Genomic DNA, 13,455 nt, shown 5'->3' with positions numbered 1-13,455 from the left:
GAAGAGGTTCTGGTGCGTCTCTCTGGGAGGAGCGACCTCCCTTTTATAGGCACAAGAGAAGGATGCGAGAGGGCAGCGACGGGAGGTGAAACGAAGAGATGGAGGCGAAGGGCTGCACCGTTCGCATTCAAACTCAACTTTCGCAAAAATCTTTTCAGCTTTCGTGTGACCTTTCGTATACCCATAGTGCGTGGCAAAAATTTAGATATCGGCTCGGCTCATTTTCACAACCCACAACCCACAACCCGCGGCGCGTCATGGCGAGGCGTGGCGTGGCGGGCGGCGGAGGAGGAGCACGCGTGGATATCCCTCTTGTTCTCATGCTCATACAAGTGAGGAAAGAACCTCCCTTATAAGGAGGTCCAACTCCCACTCAACTAGCAATGTGGGACTAAACTTTAGTAGTATCCCTTGCCTTGCATAAATGAGCTAAGTGGGCCTCTAGGATTTATTAGAAATTTCTGAAACTATTATTGGGCTAGGCCCAAAATAGACAAAATTCCAGCAAATCGGACGAGGGGATCAAGAGGGACCATCCGGTGTCCATGGATCGGATAGGGGGGTTAAGGATCTAGCCGAATCGAGGGCAGGTTGGAACGGGCGCTTGAGTCCAAGAAGAACACCCCTCACAAAACAAAGTCCAGGAAGAACACGGCGCCTTGAAGGAGATGACATGCGGGCCAGAGGTGTCAGCGGGTGTATCTACTACCCCTATAAAAAAAAAGGGACAGATTCAAACAATTATATCCATCCATCTACATGATCTGATGGCTCATAATCTTTCTGTGTTTAACCCAACAAGCCACGATTAAGCCAGGTACGTACAGTCCATCGATCGCTAAAACAAAACGTTCCCACGACCTCTGGCCCCGCCCGCACGACCTCACGCCCCGCGCCGTTACTCCCGCACAACCTCACGCCCCCGCGCCGTTCCTCCTGCAGATCGAGAAGGATGGATATATCATGAGCAAACATCACCGCTTCCCTTCCTCCATGCGCCGCCGCTCCATCCTTCCCCTCCTCCTCGCGCCGCCCCTCTTTCTACCGTCACCACCCCCCATCGGCGCCCTCCGCAGCCTAGCTGAGCCCCTTCGCCCGTGGACGTGTTCCGGCGTCATCCCGCTACAGGTTGTCGTACCTCTGGAGGTGCGGAGTGGTGGTGGAGGCGAGAGGAGAGGCGCAGGATCTTGGCCTTGATGTCACCGATTTCGACGTGGGCGGTGTCTTGCTCGCGTCCGGGTGTCGGTGGTTCGTGCCGTCACCGTACCACCAACAAGGATGACACCTGATGGCCTCTCCCTGAGAACCGTCTTTGCTTCGCCGATGTATCCCACCTGCGCCCAATGTTGAGGTCTTGAGGGTGTGATTCCTAGTGAGAAGGACCGCCGTCAGGCCACAATGGACTTCACACCTCCCATTTTCTACTGTTCTCGCATGCACGTACTGTTACCTAGAGCAGAAAGCATATAGAGATTATATTAGTATAGATGTATAGAAGTCATGATGATGGACTAAGATAATTCTGTTGCACAATACTATGCACTGAGATTCAGTCATGGCATTTCTTGTCAGTATCGCATGAACATGATAGAGACTGATCAAATAAATGGCACTTGATTTCATCTACTTATATTCTTCAGGGCATGTAAGCAAGCGGTGCATGAAAGCTGATACTTGCAATCTGTTTGCGGAATCTGGCAGTGTTTCAGTCCAAGAATGAGAATCATGTGATTGCTGGTAAGTGCTAATTGCATGCGCGTGCGTGATTTGTTTCAGGCCATCTTTTTTTCTGCTTCCTGTCCTGCTCTTGACATGTTCCATTTGGAAATACATCAAATCTTTTTTTAGAGTCAGGTCACTTCAGTTCTTGCAACTCCAGCTGGTATTCATGAACTTTTTGTTCCTGTGTTGTTTTCTTAGATCGACTATGCAGCTTGTTTAGGCATCAGCGTCTCTACTGCTATCTGGGATTGGAGGAAAGGCAGCTCGAAAAACTAAAGCACTAATGAAGCAACAAGTGGAAGTCCAATTCAGAAAGAAGTAGTTTGTTCTATATACTAGATTGGACAATGTTTTTCCGCTGGAAGTCTATTGCTGAATCTTAAATCAAGAGGAAGCTATCTAACTTTCTTCTTAAGGAGCCGGGAAGTTTCGCCAAGCCACTACAGTGGGCAAGAGATCAGCTAATTCATTTGAGGTAACACACCAGGCCTGGATTAACATGCCAACTTTCTTGTGATTTGCCTACAGTTAGATGAATTTACCATCAGTTTAGTGTACATAATATATGGACAAGTCAGGTTGCCAAAATTTAATCTGGCATAAGCATGCGTATAAATTTATGTGTTTGCTTAATAGTAACTTGAATCTAAAATCATAAAAGTATGTTTGTAGTTCAGACGTGCTTTGCGTATTTGTTTTTTAACAAGACATGCATTGCACTTGCAAGCTTACTTGTCTTTGATAGAACAACAAACTGATTTTAGATGCTAAAATAAACACTAAACACTACATCCTCATGGCGACTATGTGTAAAAAGACGAGGAGATCCCGACTATTGATGTGAAGCCAGGGTGGAAGAAGGTCACGAAGATCACCTTCCTAGAAGGAAGGATCTGATTTTTCCAGTGCAGATATGTGTTTCAAAAAGTTATTGGGATGTAATTTTTATAACACTAGAGTCTATGAAGTTATATTTCCAGATATTTCACTTTTCGCATAAGCTGAGGCACCATTTTATTTTAAAATATTTTTTGAAGTAAAATTTGTGAATAAACTGCATGATGTTTCATGTGTGTGAATTGCACTTTAGCTACAACACTGAGATAACAAGGTGCAGAGGATATGAATGGTTATGGCTTGTGTCTTGTGGGGTCAGCCGGGGAGGCGACGGCGGCGGGGAGCAGCGGCACATCGGCGGACAGCAACACATGTGTAGCACACAGCGGCAGCGGCTGCACGGCCACGACGGACAAGCAACAACGCGAAGCAGGGGCAGGTGGTGGTAAGAATAAGTATCACTTGTCATGTTTAACTCATGGCCAACAAAGAGTAAGTATCACTTGAAACTCACTACATGAAGAATACTGCTGTGACGATTATCTACATATATGTTCCACTTGGTTGCTCAGGTAGTATTAATTTCTAATTTCTTATCACTTCCTTTTTCTTGCAGTCAAGTTTTGAAACTGGGCTTTGATGAGAAGTTCATTCGTATATGGGAATTCTATCTTGTATACTCTGCCTCTGGTTTGAAGTCATGAGTAGCTAGAGATTACCTGGTACGGATGCATATATGTGTGCTCTTTGTATAGGTTTACCTGCATTATTCCTATTTCCTAAACAAATGTAAGTCATATACTCCCTCTGCCCTCTGGTCTTCAAAAAACATCTTTCTGGAAACTGTTTGGTGGTTTCCAATGCAGACTATAAAATTTAAGTTGATGTTGCTTTCTACAATTATGTTAATCTCAGCCATAAGATTCTGAGATCAGTCGACAACAGATCTTTGAGTAAAAAGTAGTAAATTAGAACCTTTGGTGAACTTGCAGAAAACAAGCTTTCATCGTTTGAGATTGTAAATGACCTGAGACAAACCTGGGTCCTTTACATTCTTATTTGATAACTTTGAATCTTTACGTCTTCTGTATATATATTTCAGCACATTTTGTATCAACTGATAACTTTGAATCTTTGCGTCTTTCATCAGATCATGCTTACTGTTGGATTTGCACATGAATAACTAAAAGCGCCATGACATTACGTATTTCCTTCATTTTAGCCATTAAACTCATCTATCGAGTGTTAATTTAGTATGTTTTCTTGTCCTGAGTGTATATTCATCTTAGTTAGAAAGGTCTTTGAGTGGCTTTGGTCATCCTAAATTTTGTGTGGATTCTTTTTCCAATCCTGTTTAGCTTTGCCTAACAATAATTATTATAGCCCTTGATGTGCACATGCCCAATTTCCCCATATTGTATAGTTTCCCATTCTATAATGGCAACCTTTCTGCACTGCTAAGATGTAAGCACGACTACATGTTTAACTCATGTTTAATATTGTCAGAACTAAGCATATGGTAGAGAAAGGGTTGCTTGCATGCCATCCATGTCATCGAGAAATTGTAGAATTCCCTCTCCCCATTTCCTTACCATGAATATAACGCTTTATCGACCTGTTTTTAGCTTTTAGATGTTCTGCAACTATATACACAATAGATACTGGCTGTCTGAACTGTAATTCCACTCCATGAGAAGCTGAGATAAAGTAAGAACGGGGCAAAGAAATTCCGACTCTTTCTGCTCGCAGGCGGGGCCTGCTATGACTCCCAATGGGTGGTATTACTGCAACTGTCGATCCTTCAAATTTTGACGATAACAAGTAGCCTGAATCCAAGAAGAAAACTAATTCAATTCTCCCAAGACTGCTAATTTTTGGGTTTCTTTGTTCCAACTTTGCATTGACACCACTTGGACAATGTTTGTGTTCCTTTGCTTTTCATCATGAAAACAAACATTCTGAAATCTTCATAGGATATTTGATTCCATTTTTACTATACAATAGAGTAAATAGGCTACGTCCTTACATTCTCCGCGGAGAAGTTATCCAGCCAGTCGGTTGCCATTGATTTGTGACATTTTTTTATACAGTTGTGATTCCCGTGGTCTGCTTGTTATCGTCAAAAGATAATTGATGGGTTTTTACTTCTCCTTTTGTTTATAGAGAATGGGTCATCCTAGAGTATGAATTTGACATGGTTTGATTGAGACGTGCGTTGCACGTGCACGTTTACTAGTAAGAATATAAAGAAGAGAGAAAAAAGTCTAGGGCGTCGCTGCTGTTGGCCTTCGACATGCTGGGCTGCTGCTGCGCTGTGTCACGTGCATGAGCGGCCGAAAGGAACTGGGCCACCGGGGTAGCTGGGTAGGATTAGAGTAGAATAGGTTTATGATTTTCTATTTATTTATTTTAGGTACAGAAAGGATGTTAGCTCCAAAGATGATCAAAATCATTTTATAAAAATACCAGGACATCCAAAAACACAAATATAGTCACATACAACATAGTAAACATTTTTCTAGTCCAAAATATTTATAAAAAATACATATAATATTTTCGTAAACTTTACTTTGACACTTATAAAATGTTCCACGAAATATTTTTGAACTCCAAAGAAATATTCAAATAACATATTCAAGAATTTCCAACTCTCTTTAACATTGAAGGAGCCATATTTCCCTCTCTCATAAGAATTTATTTTCGAGTTAGAATTGTTTTAAATATTCAAAATTCAGATGGGAGAATATTCAATTGTTCATCAATATTACTCCTTGAGGAAGTCATGTCATCCTCTCTCATATTTAAATTGGAAATAGTCTGAATATTCTCCAACCCAAAATAAGATGAAATTGAATAATTGGGAAAGTCATTTTATTCCCTCTCTTTTAAGAAAAGCTGAAATTCCAAAAGCTCCAGATCCTAGTCAAAATTAACTAACAATAAGCACTACAAGCAATTTTTAATAAATTATATTTAAATAATTAACATTTCAAAATTTAGAATTTTGGGATGTTACACCGGCCCGCATGTATCTGTTTTTTTTCTTTCTGTTTACAATATTAAAAAAGGTGAGCCAGCTCAATATTACTCCTTGAGGAAGTCATGTTATCCTCTCTCATATTTAAATTGGAAATAGTCTGAATATTCTCCAACCCAAAATAAGATGAAATTGAATAATTGGGAAAGTCATTTTATTCCCTCTCTTTTAAGAAAAGCTGAAATTCCAAAAGCTCCAGATCCTAGTCAAAATTAACTAACAATAAGCACTACAAGCAATTTTTAATAAATTATATTTAAATAATTAACATTTCAAAATTTAGAATTTTGGGATGTTACACCGGCCCGCATGTATCTGTTTTTTTTCTTTCTGTTTACAATATTAAAAAAGGTGAGCCAGCTCAATATTACTCCTTGAGGAAGTCATGTTATCCTCTCTCATATTTAAATTGGAAATAGTCTGAATATTCTCCAACCCAAAATAAGATGAAAATGAATAATTGGAAAAGTCATTTTATTCCCTCTCTTTTAATAAAAGCTGAAATTCCAAAAGCTCCAAATCCTAGTCAAAATTAACTAACAATAAGCACTACAAGCAAATTTTAATAAATTATATTTAAATAATTAACATTTCAAAATTTAGAATTTTGGGATGTTACACCGGCCCGCATGTATCTGTTTTTTTCTTTCTGTTTACAATATTAAAAAAGGTGAGCCAGCTCAATATTACTCCTTGAGGAAGTCATGTCATCCTCTCTCATATTTAAATTGGAAATAGTCTGAATATTCTCCAACCCAAAATAAGATGAAAATGAATAATTGGGAAAGTCATTTTTTCCCCTCTCTTTTAATAAAAGCTGAAATTCCAAAAGCTGCAAATCCTAGTCAAAATTAACTAACAATAAGCACTACAAGCAAATTTTAATAAATTATATTTAAATAATTAACATTTCAAAATTTAGAATTTTGGGATGTTACACCGGCCTGCATGTATCCGTTTTTTTTCTTTCTATTTACAATATTAAAAAATGTGAGCCAGCAAGAATTCGAACGCACGACCCGCTGCTTCTACTCAAGCAACCAGAACAACTACGCCATGCAATGACTTGTGTTTTGAAACTTCTTTCCTTGTTTTTATTGTCCTCTTCGAGAAGCTTTCCAAACAGGGGTTTTTCAATTCTTTGGTCATTTTTCGGTGCCATTTTATTCAGGTTTTCGTTTTCTTGTTTTTTTATTTTTTGTTCATTTAAATGCGTGTTTTTCAAAAACAATTTTGTGTTTTGTTTTTTCTAGAAAAACCGATGGTTTTTTTCAAAATTGATGAACTCTTCAAATTTGATGAACTCTTCAAATTTGATGAACTCTTTTCAAAATCATTGAACTATTTTCAAATTCAATGAACTTTTTCCAAAGTTGATGAACTTTTTTGAATTTTGATGAACTTTTTTCAAAATCATTGAAAGTTTTTCAAGTTTGATGAACTCTTTTCAAATTCCCTGAACTTTTTTCAAAATGGATGAACTTTTATCGAATTTAATGAACTTTTTTCCATGTTATGGTTAACTTTTTTAAACATCGATGAACGTTTCTCAAAATCAATGACTTTTTTTAAAATCAATGAGCTTTTTCCAAAAATACGATGAACTTTTCAAATCTGTGATTTTTTTCAAATTATGATGAACCTTTTTTCTTCAAAATTTACATTTTTAAAATTTGTGCTTTTTTTCCAGATATTGATGAACTCTTTTTCCAAAACGGTCCATCTTTTTATTTTTAAAATTTATGTACTTTTTTCCAATTTCTGATTTTTTTTTGAAAAACGGTGAACTTTTTTCAATTTTTGAAAAGTCAATGATGTCAACTATGATAGGTCAAAGGTTCAATGTTCAACTGATACCTGAGTTTTTTTTTTTGAGAAGCAACTAATGTTCGAACTAGGAGGAGTTTTTCTATTGAAATATACGTTTTTTAATCACTTGTACTTGGACAAATAGAAATATTTCCTGCTAGTAAACAACGAAGGGATGCCAGCACAGTGGTTGTCATGTCGTGCCGTTGTCCTTGGTGTCCTGCCTGCGATTCTCGGCTCTCCGTTTTGTTGTTTGGGCACTACCATTTTTTCATGTTTGCTCTTTTAGCAGTTTTCTGGGCCGGTCCACTATGCGTCTCCGGTGACCGCCAGCAGCTGTGCGCTTGTAGCGCTAACTAGGAGCTCCCGGTTCCCAGCTTGTTACTAAAAAAAAGATGGTTCCCAGCCAGTTTTTTCTGGTTTTGAGAACCTTCTAGAAGGGTACTGAATCGGTTTTTCCAATTCCCCCTTTTCCCTTTTTGTTTATTTTTCTTTTTAATTTTTAGTTTTCTTTTCTTTTTCTGTTTTCATTTTTTTCTTCGCTCTTTCGTTTTTTCTTTTTATGTTTCCTTTTATTCAGTATTTCATAACATGTTCTTATTTTTAAAAATTTGCTCCCAATTATAAAAAAAATCTCGTTTTCAAATTGTGTTCACATTTTCAAAAAAAAGGTTTGTGTTTCGAAAAGTCTATGCGGAATTTAAATAAATGTTATGGTTTTCAAATTTTGTTCACAATGAAAACATGTTCATGCTTTAAAAATGTTCAGTAATTTCAAATTTTCCTGAGAAATGTTCTCATTTTCAAATTTTGATATGTTCATGTTTTCAAAGAATATTGTTCAGTAATTGAAAAAATACTAATTTTTTTCTTTTTCTTTTCGGTTTCTATTTTTTATTTTTCCTCGTTCTTTTATCTCCCATTTTCTGTTTCTTTTTATTTTCCTTTTCTTATTTTAAATTTTTAAATTTAAATTTTAAGTTTATTTCAAAAAATGTTCGTGTGTTTCAAAACAGTTGCTATTTTTTCCAAAAATGTTCGTGTTTTATAATTTACTCAGGAGTTTCAAAAAGTGTTCAGGTTTTTAAATTTGTTCTGGAGTTTCAAAAAATGTTCAGGGAGTTAAAAAAATCATGTTTTCAAATAACGTTCATGTTTCAAAAAAAAATCCTATTGTATTGTCTGCAAAATTTCAAACGATTTCCCCGTATTGAAATTTGTTCTGGAGTTTCAAAAAATGTTCCCTTTTTAAAATTTGTTCGCATTTTTTAATTTTGTTAGGACTTTCAAAGAATATTCTTTTTTAGAAAATGTAGTTTGATTCAAAAAAGGTTCTTAATTTTTAGAAAATGTTCATGTGTTTAGGAAATATTTTGAGTGAAAAGTGTTCATGTTTCATTAAGCATTCATTTCACAAAAATCGGATTTTTTTTATAAACATGAACAATTTTGAAAGCTTGAACATTTTCCAAAAAAGCGAAGAATTTCTAAAGTTTTTGAACTTTTTTGTAAAGTACAAACTAGTTCTGAAAACATGAGCATTTTTTGAAATTTGCAAAAAAATTGAAAACAAGAACTTTTTTTAATTTGTGATCAAATTTCAGGTTCGAGAAAAAAAATTCACTTAAAAAATTCATCAAAAACACGAAATGAAAAAAAAGAAAAAGGAAATGTTTGGACCTACGTCGATATTGGTTCTGATAAGCTTGCGGTAATAAGTAATGAGCTCTCATTGTCTATGGTGGTTAGCACACAAAGATTGTTTGCTTGAGTTCTCGTGTTCGATCCATGGTATTGCTTGACTTTTTTTTGCCAGTTTAAAGTCGATACAGTAGTCGATCGTTGGCACATCGCTCGTTCGTCAGTGGGTCGGCACAGTCGGGGCCACCTGTGCGTTTGCCCGACAATCTGCCGCAATAAGCGGCAGATAGGACGTCCCCATGTAAAGCAGGAGCGGGGAAGTTCCCTTTCCCCGTTCAGGGAGGCTCCCACAAGCTTTTCTGGGTAGGGATTGGGAAGCTTCTGAAGCTTCCTGCCGGTTTATTCTTTGACTTTTGTTTTTGTTTTTTGTGGACCAGTTTTTTTTCAATTTCATGATTTTTTAAAGTCTAAAACTTTTTTAAAATGTCATGAATATTTTATACTATAAATGGCGATTTTTGTACCTACTGTAAAAAATATAGGAGAGAAAGAAAAAAAGGAGCGAGTGAGCGGAAGGCAGCGCGCGTTACTGGCCCAGATCCATGCGGGCGACGTCCTGGTCACTAGTTCACCAAGTGGCGCTTAAGCGCCCAAGAGGAGGAGCCTCTATTCTATTGTATCTCTTTATCTCTAACTCAAATGTATTTCTTTGTCTAACATGATCAACTACTCTCTTTTTTTAATCCCTAAAAAAAACAATTCAACTACTCTTTGTTTTCATGGCAGAATTGATCAACTATGATGCCACCATTCGCACTTACTCGTTCCTCTTTGTTTCGCGGGACATTACTCTCACATTTATTCTCAAAATAATATTATCACAATTTTATTTTCTTTGCCTAGTCACAGTGAGAAGTAATTATGTTACTTGTCTAAGTTATTACCTCTATAACTGGTAGTAAAAATGTCATGCAACACTTTATTTATTACTCCCTTCGTCCGTGAATAAGTGCACTTGAGCACTTCTACCTTCTGTCTTAAGTCAAAGTTTTAAAATTTGATCAACTTTATAGAAAAGCGTAGTAACATATATGACATCAAGTCGGTACATTATGAAAGTACTTTTTAAAATGGACCTAGTCATACTAATTTATTGCTATAAATGCTGTTGTCTTTTTCTATAAAGTTGATCAAAATTTTAAATCTTTGACAGTTTGACTTACGACAAAAGTTTAAAGTACACTTGTTCGCGGAAGGAGTAGGTTGTAGATTGATTTTGTCTTGGTATGTGTGATGTTTCGGTAACATATTATGTTACCACAAGCTTCGCTTTCCTCATTAATTATTTGCCACATCATCTATTTTTCCTAAATATGTGTAATGTTATCACTTATGTTAGGCTAAGACATAGTGTGGAGTAACTTAGAGTAGTGCCATCCATATGACAATAGTCAATGTTATTACCTTTATAGTTGAAAATGACATAGAAGTAGTATCATAGATGATTGAATTTTTTAGATTATAGACTCAATTTACTTTGGGTTGTGTTATGTTACAGTAATTATGTTACTCTGAACAGCCATCCTCTCATTAACTACATGCTACATAAGCAAATTTGTTTACTTGCTAAGTTACTCCCACTATGATCACTATGGGTAACTGAATACCCTACTAATAATGACCATCAAGTGAGTAACTCAAATATGCTAATTAATTATCTGTAGAATGGTTTAACTGCATTTTTTAGGGTAACTGAAATTATTAATGTAAAAAAACAACAACAAATGTATACCCCGAATCAGAAGTGAACACGCACTCACGCAGCACCATAGTTTGATGACTTACGGTAGCAAATGTTAAGGATGCAGAAACACATACATGACTAGCAATTATTGTACCTAGCATTGTTACACTTACAAGCTACGTTGGTTGATCTATCAGAATTGCTCTTTGCCCTCGAAGCTCTGGCCGATCGTCCAGCTTGCCGGCACGACGGCGCCGAGGACGACGGAGCGGCCGTCGCTTGCGACCACACGGAACGAGAGCCCCTGCCCGACGAGATTTTGGACATCTCCGTCCCAGATCTGTCCCCAGTTCCTCTTCATGTTCCGCCACTGCCCGTCCTTGGCCCCTTTCACGGCCAACGCCTTGACTTCGCCGGGACCGGCGACGTTGAAGACGAGCACGCCGACCCAGTACTGGTTGCCCGTCATCTCTATCCGGATGCCGCCCTTCTTGGCGCAAGGCACGCGTCGGTACTGCACGGGGATGATGCCGACGTGGAAGTCGGTGACGAGGCGAAGGAACATGGGCTTGGAGAGATCGAAGTGCTTCAGCGGCGGGTTGCACCAGTTCTCGTAGGGCTTGGAGTAGTTGGCCGGGCAGAGGTTGGTTGCCGTCACCGTCACTGGCGCTCCGCCGGGCTTGCAGTGCGGGTCGCCGTGGCACTGGATCTCGTAGCAGCCGCCGCAGGACCAGCCGTCGCTGAAGAGGGCCACGCTCAGCGCTGTAGTGTCCAGCCCGTACCCCTGCTGGAATAGGTTACCGTACCCACACGCACCCTCTGCATGGCACATGCAGGCATCCCGTGGAGAATGTTAATTAGGTAAAAACTTCGCGTGATGATGCGGGGTCGAATCTGAGTAGTTAGTTTGCTTACGCATGGTCTCAGCTCCGGTCTCATCGCCGTAGAAGGTAGCGTGCGCGTCCATCCAGCCACCGCTTGCTACGGCCGCCGCCGGCGACCAAGCCAGGATCAGCACCACCGCCCCCACGGACACGGCGGAAACCGCTGGACGTCTCGTCTCCATTCTTCACTAAACTAGTGTGATCTGTGTCTGAGCACTTGTACCCCAATTCAACTTTGCGATGATTGATAAGTAGCTACCTCATGAGTCATGCTTTATGTGTACGCACTTATGCCACTGGCTGCGGAGTTTTGGCCTTTTGCGTGGGCTGCGGAGTATCTCTAAGCTGCCAGTGGCAACAGACTGCATTTGTCCACGAATAAGCGCATGCTAATATGCGGCATTAATGGAGAATATTTTAACCTAAAATCTTAAAAGTGCACGCGCGCTTATTGAAGAGAACGAGCAGTCGCTCTGTCACTCGCATGCATACATGCATGTATTGTCTGCTAGTGCATGTGACTACTAGCATTAAATGCGGTCAGACTTGTCACATGTGACCAAAAATAGATCCACGTCTACTTATTTCGGGTTTTTCAAATTTTTAAAAAGTCATATCTTTCAAACCATGCGTCGGAATTTAGATTCGTCTTCACTGTTAGATTTCTCGTGACGAGATCTTTGAAATTAGATCCCACATGGGTATGTTTCGACGAAATTTTTTCGATGCCAACTTTCGTGCTATATGGTGCAACTAGTCTACTGTCCCAACCAACTACCTAGTAGTCGTTGTGCAACTCTCCTCCCTACTCGTGGATGCGTAGTTTTTCACTGTTGGCACACCCTACCCCCACCTCCCCTGCAAGGGATATGTGCAACTTGGTCTATTGTTCAAGCCAACTGCCTATTAGTCAATGTGCAACTCCCTACACTCTCTATTTGTGGACCTGTATTTTCAATTGGCGGGACCAACAAACAGAGTTGCACATAGTCTGCTAAGTAGTTGGCCAGGGGCAATATATGAAGTTGCACATCAGTTGAATGGTAAAAAGTTGCATATAAACAGAGTGCTAAAGTTGCAAAACTCACTAGGGGGGTGGTTTGGGCCGTGTGCTAGCAATAAAACTACACATCCATGGGGTACGAGAGAAAGTTGCTAATCACAGTTAGACAGTTGGCTGTGGCAGTATACGAAGTTGCACATCCACTATTAGGTTGTTGGCCGATGCAGCAAATAGTGAAGCACATCTACGGGCAGGGAAAAGTTGCAGATCAACTACTATGCAGTTGGCCTGGGTAACAGATGAAGTTGCACATCTCATTGGAAGGAGTTAGTTTTGCATCATCATTGAAATCTGCATGTTTACGGTATAGGAGAAAAGTTGCATATGCCTGTCAGGTAGTTGCACGCCGACGACTAGGCAGTTGCACAAAACAGGAAAAAAATTGCACAATTTTTTTTTCCGTCAAAACATAGCCATGTGGGATCTAGTTTCGAAGAGCACGCCACGAGGGTTCCAAAAGTGAAAACGGATCTTAATTTCGACGTGCGGTTTGAAAGTTATGATTTTTTAAAAACTGAAAACACAAATTAAATACGTTCACAACTGTTCACATGGATACTTTACAATTATTTATCCTCTTCGCATATGTCCACACCTGTTTACTTTTTCTAATATGAGTCAGGGAGACAAAAACTTACCTTTTTCAACCAGCCACCACGGAGTGCTAGTGGGCAGCCGGCTGCCGGCTAGACGCGTCCATATTTTAAGATATGGCTCA

At 39.2% G+C, this 13,455-nt stretch overlaps 1 protein-coding gene and 1 long non-coding RNA gene across 2 annotated transcripts; one reads left to right on the top strand and one right to left on the bottom strand.

Annotated features, from left to right (window-relative positions):
* The first annotated feature begins 909 nt into the window (after positions 1 to 909).
* Positions 910 to 5,020, top strand: LOC125525875. Its single transcript, XR_007291460.1, has 3 exons — positions 910 to 1,737; positions 1,921 to 2,197; positions 2,879 to 5,020. It is a non-coding gene; the product is annotated as an uncharacterized LOC125525875 (long non-coding RNA).
* Positions 5,021 to 10,844: 5,824 nt separating this feature from the next.
* LOC125525180 (expansin-A22-like) lies at positions 10,845 to 11,902 on the bottom strand. Its single transcript, XM_048690196.1, has 2 exons — positions 11,706 to 11,902; positions 10,845 to 11,609 (listed from the first exon to the last, which is right to left on the bottom strand). The coding sequence occupies exons 1-2, from the start codon at positions 11,854 to 11,856 to the stop codon at positions 10,984 to 10,986; spliced, it is 777 nt and encodes a 258-aa protein (XP_048546153.1). The 5' UTR covers positions 11,857 to 11,902; the 3' UTR covers positions 10,845 to 10,983.
* Between the last annotated feature and the right edge of the window lie 1,553 nt (positions 11,903 to 13,455).

This window comes from Triticum urartu, chromosome 7, assembly GCF_003073215.2.
Source record: "Triticum urartu cultivar G1812 chromosome 7, Tu2.1, whole genome shotgun sequence".
Classification (NCBI taxonomy): Eukaryota; Viridiplantae; Streptophyta; class Magnoliopsida; order Poales; family Poaceae; genus Triticum; species Triticum urartu.
Note: the sequence above shows the minus strand (reverse complement) of the source record. Positions and strands in the feature narration are given on the sequence as shown.